This window comes from Arachis duranensis, chromosome 1, assembly GCF_000817695.3.
Source record: "Arachis duranensis cultivar V14167 chromosome 1, aradu.V14167.gnm2.J7QH, whole genome shotgun sequence".
In the NCBI taxonomy this organism is placed as follows: domain Eukaryota; kingdom Viridiplantae; phylum Streptophyta; class Magnoliopsida; order Fabales; family Fabaceae; genus Arachis; species Arachis duranensis.
Genome location: NC_029772.3, coordinates 3,882,272 through 3,891,186, shown reverse-complemented (window position 1 = coordinate 3,891,186; position 8,915 = coordinate 3,882,272). Strand labels below are relative to the sequence as shown.

Genomic DNA, 8,915 nt, shown 5'->3' with positions numbered 1-8,915 from the left:
ATAATAATAATCAAATATTAATTAAAAATAATAAATTTAGTCATGTAATATATTGATATTTCAATTCTTTTGCAAAAATAGACAAAGTAAGCATTGTCTAGTAGGTGAACAATTCCCAAGTGTTTCTTTATGGTTTTTTTTTTTTGGTGACTTTCTTTATGGTTTGAGTCTTTAAATTGCTTTCTATTCTTTCTAATTGTTATTATTTATTTTATCGTTTAAATTGAGAGTTCTTCAGGGGGCGGAAAGCACAATAGGAAAGCGCGTACATAGAAATATTATTTAGTTGTACATCGCTTTCTGATCTAACATGTAGATATAGAGATAGATACAGAGATAGATATAGTCAGCTTGACCTGCAATTGGATTGTATATTTATTCATTACCGGATATTGTATGAATTGTCCCTACATATATTTCAAATTCCATTTATTATTATTGGACTTTCTCATCTCGCAAACCTGTAGAGTGGTGCATGATAATAATAAAGTAAATACTTTTGAAATAATATCTTTACGGAAAAATAATATTATAAACGGTTAAATAATTTAATATATTTAATTAAATATATTTCATTAAATTATTTAATAATTTAAATATTATTTTCTTATAAAATATATGTCATTAAAGTAATTTTTAAAATTATACTCGAGTCTCAAAGTAATATTAATAGTTACTTAATTTTATCATCGAATTTACACTCCAAAACTCATACTAGTACTTAATACGCTTTTCGTTCATTAGAACACTAAAACGAAATCGTTTTATACTTACTAAAAAAAACCCTAAGTCTCCCATTCCCTTTTCTAACCTGAGCTCCTTCTCCTTTTCTTTCCTTTCTATTTATCTCTGTTGCCACTTCTTGCCGGCTTCCGTCATGGCATCGTTGTACTGCACGCCTCCTTCTCCAATCTAGTCTGTTACATTTTTGTCTCTTCTCTATTTCTCTATTTCTCCTTCTTCTCTTGTCTCTTCTTTGTCTTCCTCTACCTCCCTAGTCTCAAAATTAATTCCTCTATTACCTTATTTTATTTTTCTTGATACACTTAGTGCAGAACAACAAATACATAGAGACTGTATATATGCTTTCAAAGTATGTGAATTTTATACAATAAATTATTAAAATAAAGATTTTAATCAAACAAAAAAGAGACGGCAAAAATAGGATTAAACACAAATGTCAGAATCAATGCATCCAAATATCTAGAACAAACTTCGCTATAGTAAGAAAATTTTAAAAAAAAGAACCCATAAAAAAAAGACAAAGAAGAAAGACTAAGTTGGGAAAGGGGCGAGCAGCATGAAGCTGTGATGGAAGTCGACGAGAGGTGGTAGCAGAAGTCTCGATTGGGAAGGAATGAGGGGAAAGGAAAGGAGGAGGGCTCAGGATAAGGAAGAGGAAGGGAAGGGAGAAGAAAAGGGGAAGTGAAAAGGCCTTAAGTTGGAGAAAGGCGAAGAAAAGGGAGAAAAAAAAAGACTTCGGGTTGGGAAAGGAGAATGAGAGCGTATTTTTCTTTTATTTTTTTAATAAATATAAAACGATGTCATTTTCAGTATTCCGATAAATGAAAAGCGCTTTAGACTAGTATGAGTCTTGAAATGCAGGTTCAATGATAAAATTAAATAACTATTAATCTCAAAAACCACTTTAAAACTCAAGTACAATTTCAAGACCACGACCTAATTCAAAATTTAATGAAAAAAAATTAATAATTAATATATTTTTAGCCAATAATCAATTAATATTATGACATTAGACGGTATAATTTTTTTTTTCATGAAGTCGCAACGCGGTAAGAGTAGAATTGGCATCGCTAATTTGCTATGCCGTAAATTGTTTAATAGGACTATAAATATAACGGTTCTGCTACGTTATCAACAGCATATCTGCCAACTTCTGGCAACTCTTATTTATAATTGTGTTTCATGGAAGTATGTTCATGGATGTGTCTAATAAAAATGTCTTTTTTATAATTGTGTTTAATAGAAGTGTCTTTATAGATATATTTTCTGAATGTGTCTCTTTATATATGTATTTAAAATATATTAATTATTAGACACATCTACGTACACACTTTCATGAAACCCAAATATAAATAAGAGTTGGCAGAAGTTGACAGATAATATGTTGGTACCCTATATTTTTCCTAAATATAATATAAATAGTTTCATTTAATTGATACCCTTAAGGTATTCATTGAAAATTATAACATACAACTTTATATAAAAAAAATGAGAAAAAATTTAAGCATTATATATTTCAAAAGTTTAAAGATTTAATTTTTCCTAGCTTGTTGAAGGACTATTAGCAAACCTATATCTAACAAGACTTAAAAGTTACAAATTAGCTAGTGAGAACAATATAATTTCTGAAATGCCCTCGAGTAAATACAATTTACCATATTCTTAACAAATATTCTTATTTGTACGGTACATAAAATTTTAAATGAGTTGGTATAACTATCACCACAAGGATTTAATTTAAGACCGACATGTGAATTTCAAAAACCGTACGTAAAGAAACCTAAAATCAGTGGAAATGGTTGCACCATGAATAGTCAAATTGGTAGCAAGCATTCAAGCAATTATGGTGATGAGGTCATGATAATATAGTAGTGTTAGTGGTGGCGTTCTTTCGGGTCATTATGATAGGTAAAAGTAGTGATCCAAAGGGATGAGTACAATCACTTTTCTGTTGAACTAATTGGTTTAAGTTATGGATTCACAGATGAGTTCATGAGGATCAAGATATTTAAAATTGAATAGTGACAAAAAGAAGGATAAAAATAAATCAATATGATAAAGGGTACTTTAGACAATATCCAAAAATAGTGATTACAGTAGTTTAGATATTGTAGTAAGAGTTCGTTACTGATTGATAGATTGTTGCATGTAAAAAAAAAAAAATTAAATCTTCACTACTTATTTAATTGTATAAGCGAGTTAATTACTTGACAAATTCAGATCCATTAAATAATTGAGACTATATAGCGATATATAAGTGAGGATATTAATGTAACTATCGCGGTAACAATATACCCTAATAGATACAAACAGAATAAGAAGAAAAATTAAACATATGGTTATATATTTATTTTTCTTATTAAAAAATAGGTTTTTGTTTATAATTTTTTTTTGTGAACAACTAAGAGAAAAAACAAAAGAGCAGAAAAGAAAAAGAAAAAAAATTAGGTTCTTAACAATAAGAGAGGACAAACCACCTCTGGTGGCTGGTGCCAAAGGTGAACCTCATCAGTTCCGCTACCTCCAGATCCCATCTTTGCCAACCGATCTGCCACGACATTAGCTTCTCTCGGGATAAGCTCAAAACGAATATCCCAATCCCTTCTTAACTTCAAGTCAAAGATCAGTTGTATTACTTCTTTTTCAAGATGGCAGAGTAGAACTTGCCAACCAGTCACTAGCTCAAAAGCTGCTGCGCAATCTGTCTCACAGACAACAAGCTTAAGACCCGCCTCCCAAGCCCAAGCCAAACCTTTCCATATACTCCACAACTCCATCTTGATGACACTAGATCCAAAGGAATTTCCTGAGCATCCCATTACCCATTGACTGGAGCTATCGCGAATTACCCACCCAAAACCAGCACAATCATCCCTCAAGTTCACACTCCCATCACAATTTAATTTCCAAGCACCAGGTTCTGGTGGAGACCAAGACAGAGGTTTTAATCCCTGGATGCAACACACTCGATTCTGAGTTGTATATTCAAAATCCACCATGCACCTGCGAGCCTTGTATGCAATTGACCCAGTAGATCCAAAAACTCCCTGAAAATTACCCATATTTCTATCTTGCCAAATTGACCATATTATAGCTGCAAATTTGGAACAACCTTCATTGAGGAGGCCATGCTTGAACCAATCATGCACCTCGTAAGAGTCAAAGAAATACACATCAGAAAAACCTAGAGAAACCCAAACTGATCGCACCACTTCACAATCCCGAAAACAATGAAGAATTGTCTCCGGAAGTTGATTGCAACGTGTACATAAGGATGAGGAGGAGAGATGTCGCCGAAAACGCAGATATTGAGTTGGTACAGCATCATGAAGGCAAAGCCACACTAGGAGCCTCAACTTTTCAGGGATCCGCGCCTTCCAAAGCCAAAGTCAGTTGATATTCTATCCCAATTCAACTTCTTCTGAATTAACCATAAATATCCTTGTTTAGCAGAGTAAATAGTGTGCTCCCAACTCCAACCCAAATCACGACCAAAAGCCGAAATATGTACTAAACTAAGAATGTCTTCCCTTAAGTCCCTAGGAATAAAAGAGTAAATCCTCTCCAAATGCCAAACTCCATCACGGTAAACATCTTTAATGGTCAAAGCAGCCTCACAGATATCAAGAAATTCAACCCTCGCTCCTACTGGCCTAGAGTGCAACCAAGAGTCAAACCAGAAATTCTTAGAAAGAGCTCCCACTTCCCAAACAAACCCTTCCTTTAATACGGAAGCTGAGTGCACAATAGACTTCCTTTCATATAACTATTTATTGTTTAATTATTTTTTTAAAAGTAACTTAATTAAGTTGTTTATCCAAATTAGGCCTTAAGCCAATATAATAGTTTTTTACTGGATGAGGGGAATAATATGAGGCCCTAAAAAGCTGCTCTACCAAACTAGCTTTCCTAATAAAGAAAAATTGACCAACCGCGACTCCCTCAAAGCAAGACCTCCAAACTTTTTTGGAGTCGTCAAAACTCTCCAAGATGCTAAATGAAGACCACGATGAGTATGACTACCACACCAAATGAAACTTCTAGTAAGCTTATCAATGTTAGAGCACACACCTGATGAAAAAAGGCTTACTTGCATCCTATAAATAGGTATAGAAGATAAAACTGATTTAGCAAGGCAAATCCAACCAGCTTTATTAAGGAAGCGACCTTTCCAAGATGCTAGCCTATTAGTAAGCTTATCAACCACATCATTAAAATCAGCTTTAGTAACTCTGCCATACTTGATGGGAACATCAAGGTATTTTTCCAGAGAATTAGCAAAGCAGATAGAATAAATACCAGTGAAGAGATTCTTGCGTTGTCTAGAAATATTCATAGAACAGATAGTACGAGATTTGTCAAAATTTACCTTCATACCAGATGCTCTGCATAAGGTGGCCACAAAAGGTGGCAATAGTGTCCAAAACATGAAGTACTTGAGATTTCTTCGCTTTGCAAAAAAGGATAAGGTCGTCTGCAAAAAGGAGATGGGAGATCACAGGACCTCCCCTAGACACGGTTACTGGTTTTCATCTACCAACCTCCACTTTTCTAGCAATGAGGCAACTCAACCTCTCCATACAAATAACAAATAAATAAGGAGACATCGGGTCTCCTAGCCTCAAACCCCTCTTTGGCTGAAAACCATCCAACCGGTTACCATTCCACATTAGAGAAAGGGAGGAAGACTTTACACATTTCATAATAAGAGAAACAATAGTACCTGGAAAGCCAAACATTAGGAGAGATTGCTCCAAAAACTCCCAGCTCACCCTGTCATAAGCCTTTTCTAGGTCAATTTTAAAAGCAAGAACACCTTTCTTTGATTTGGTTTTCTTCATAAAATAGAGAACTTCCTGGGCTACAATGATATTGTCTGGGGCACCCCTTTCAGGAATAAACCCTCCCTGTAGAGGGCCAATGATATCTTGTAGAAAAGGTCGTAACCTCTCCACAACCACCTTAGTTATAATCTTGTAGATGACATTACAGAGGCTGATAGGACGAAACTCTTTCATGCGAGACGGGTTATCAACTTTAGGAATCAGCACCACCAAAGTGTCAAACAGAGCACTATCCAGATCAAACCCAGTGAAAGCCTTCTTAACAAGTTCCCATACTTCTGTACCAACCACTTCCCAATATTCCTTGAAGAAAAAAGCCTGAAAACCATCGGCACCTGGGGCCTTAAAAGAGTTCATGCCCATAATCACCTTCCTAACCTCTTCTTTAGAAACATTTCTTGTGAGACTTTCAATAGCTTCATGAGATAAAGAAGGTAATTCCTGGTCCCCCATCACATCAAGTTCTACCTGTTCCACATTACAAAAAAGATCTCTATAAAATCCAATTGCACATTCTTCGAGTTCTGCGGATCAGTACTCCATCTTCCATCCTCCAAAAATAACCCCTGAACCTTGTTACGCTTTCTCCGCATAATGGTTTGCATATGAAAGAACTTAGTATTCCTATCTCCAAATTTGACCCAGTGCTCTCGCGATTTTTGATACCAAAACAACTCCTCTTGCATAAGCAGATTACTATATTCAGCCTGTAACTCCCTTTCTTCCTGTATAAGGGATAAAGCATCAACTCTCTCCATTCTCTGTTGGATACTGGTCACACGCCTCTCCAATTCCCTCTTTCTTTTAAAAATATTCCCAAAAAGACATCTCGGTTAAAGGCCAAAGCATCATCTCTGACCTGAGAAAGGCAACGAATAGGATTGGGTCTACCCTTGTCCCAAGCACCCCTGACCACCGACGAAAAACTTGGGTGATAAGACCAAGCTACTTGAAAACGAAAAGGTTTTACCCCGACTCTTCTATCATTACCTTGACATCGCACCATAATGGGACAGTGGTCAGAATGCATCCTCGCCAAATTCTCCACATAGCTTTCCGGAAAATGAAAACACCAAGCATCAGTAGCCACAGCCCTATCCAGCCTCTTCGAGATGAACCGATTACCCTGCATATGTTTGAACCAAGTGTACAAGGATCCATGAGCTCCCAAATCAATCAAACCACACTCATCTAGGAGAGCTCCAAACCGCTCTGCCCTTCGAGAGACAAAGTTCCCACCTTTAACCTCAGATGAAAGAAGGATCTCATTAAAATCCCCAATAGCTAATAAAGGACCTGAATAATTTATGGAAAAATCTGTCAAAACCCTCCAAGCTTCTTCCCTTATGCTAGGAACGGGACTTGCATAAATTGCTGCACAGACCCAAGAGAAACCGCCATTCGAAAACTCAACACACACCACTTGCGAACTCGCTGCCACGACATTGCAAGATACTCCGGGCCATGCAGAGAGCACCCAAATACCTCCACTATGCCCCTGAGCTTCTTCAATATGAATAGGAGTATAACCTAATCTGTTCCAAAAGACAGCCACCTTTTGGAAAGCACAATGAGTCTCTAAAATGATAAAAACGTATGGATGAAAATTCTTTACCAATTGTTTCAGATGCACCCGAGCCAGCTTATTTCTAGCTCCTCTCACATTCCAAGCTATAATATTTGCACAATCCATATTAATATTACTTGGAGTGAGACCCACACCTCAGATTATTTGAGGGTAGTGAGTGGGGTCTCCACTGTAACCACACTGTGCACATTCTCAACTGGGGAATTCTGAAGAGAATTAGGCCTCAATCTCTTTAAATTGCTTCTAAATGGCGTTTTAGAAGTTTCGCGCCTTGCGAATAAGCCCCTGCTCGTTCTGAACCAGGTCCTTGCTTGCCACCCGTCACACCTTGAGCAGAGGTAAAACCTGACGAAGCTAATTTAAAGTTCCTCGCTTGTTTTAACACTTGATTGCCCTTACTTATGTGTAAAGATGATTCAACCCTATTGATGCCTTTCATAGCAGGTTCTCCTTTAGCAACATAATTAGAAGATTTATCCACATAAACTTTTTTGGACTTATCCTGGTCATGCTTACCCAAAAAGACCTTCTTGTCCTTTGTCTTTCTTTCCACCTTGGTCCACGTTGTATCCCCTGCATGCGCCCCTTCCATTACATGCACTTCCTTATCCTTATTCTTCTCTTCCCAATTGTAGCACTACCAAAAACAAAAGGCTTCTCAATATTAGAAGAAAATGGCACCTGATCCATCTTCTCGTGATCTTGTTCCTTGTCTTCATTCACCCCTGTTTCATCAATGTTCGTCGAAATTGAACTAATCAATTTACAGTCTACACCAACATGCCCATAACAACCACACGTATTGCAGACCAACTCAAGGCTTTCATATTCAACATCCAAAACCCTCCCATCCACCTCAACACTACGAGTAATGGGAACGCCTAAATCAATCTCCACACAAGCCCTCGCATACTTCCCTCTTGCTGCCATCTTAGTTGCTACATCGACTTTCACTGGCTTTTCCACCGCAGCGGCAATCCTCAACATAGCCTTCTCATGGTAGTACCGAATCCCTAAGCCATAAAAGCGTACCCAAACCATGGTGGATCCAAAAACCTCCTCTTCTGAATAGAACTCAGGTGACCATGGCTTTACAGCAAGATAAAACCCAGATATCATCCAAGGACCACCAAGTAATACCCTCTCCCAATCTTCGAAAGCATCAAACTTCACCAAAAAATAGCCATTTCCAACATCCAGAACTTGAAACCCACCCTTCAATCTCCACACCATACCCAGCTTATGCACCATCGCCGTGTAACTCATATGCTTGCCCAAGACTTTGACGACGATCGCTTCCTTATATGGTACAGATAACGCCGCCAACCCTTCTTCTGAGAAGATGACCCGAGGAGGATGCGAATCCCCGTGGTTCCCTTTGATCACCTTGGCTAGCCTCTCTCCATCTAAAGCCTCATTCCAAAGCATAGGAGACGGAGACTTCTGTCTAGTCACCATGTCGCGGAAGGAAACCTTTTGAAAGCCATGTTTTTCCTTAGAAACCCTAGTAACCTCCTCCTTCTCACCAGATACAAACCCCCGACGCTCTCCCCCTTAGTTCTATCGCCGGCATTACCGGTTACCTCACTGTGTGTCACCCTCTTCGTGAACCCCCCACTCACTCCGTCACTCATACCTAAACCCTAGCAGAAAGAGTACAAAAAGAGTATCCGTTATAATTTTTATTCTTTGTTTATAATTTCATATAAATATATTGGGTTCTTTTTTTTTTTCCGGAT

The 8,915-nt window shown here is 37.4% G+C and overlaps 1 protein-coding gene across 1 annotated transcript; it reads right to left on the bottom strand.

The window, feature by feature from the left end:
- Nucleotides 1-6,363: 6,363 nt before the first annotated feature.
- Nucleotides 6,364-7,281, bottom strand: LOC107472839 (uncharacterized). Its single transcript, XM_016092369.1, has one exon. The coding sequence runs from the start codon at nt 7,279-7,281 to the stop codon at nt 6,364-6,366; it is 918 nt and encodes a 305-aa protein (XP_015947855.1).
- Nucleotides 7,282-8,915: the final 1,634 nt, after the last annotated feature.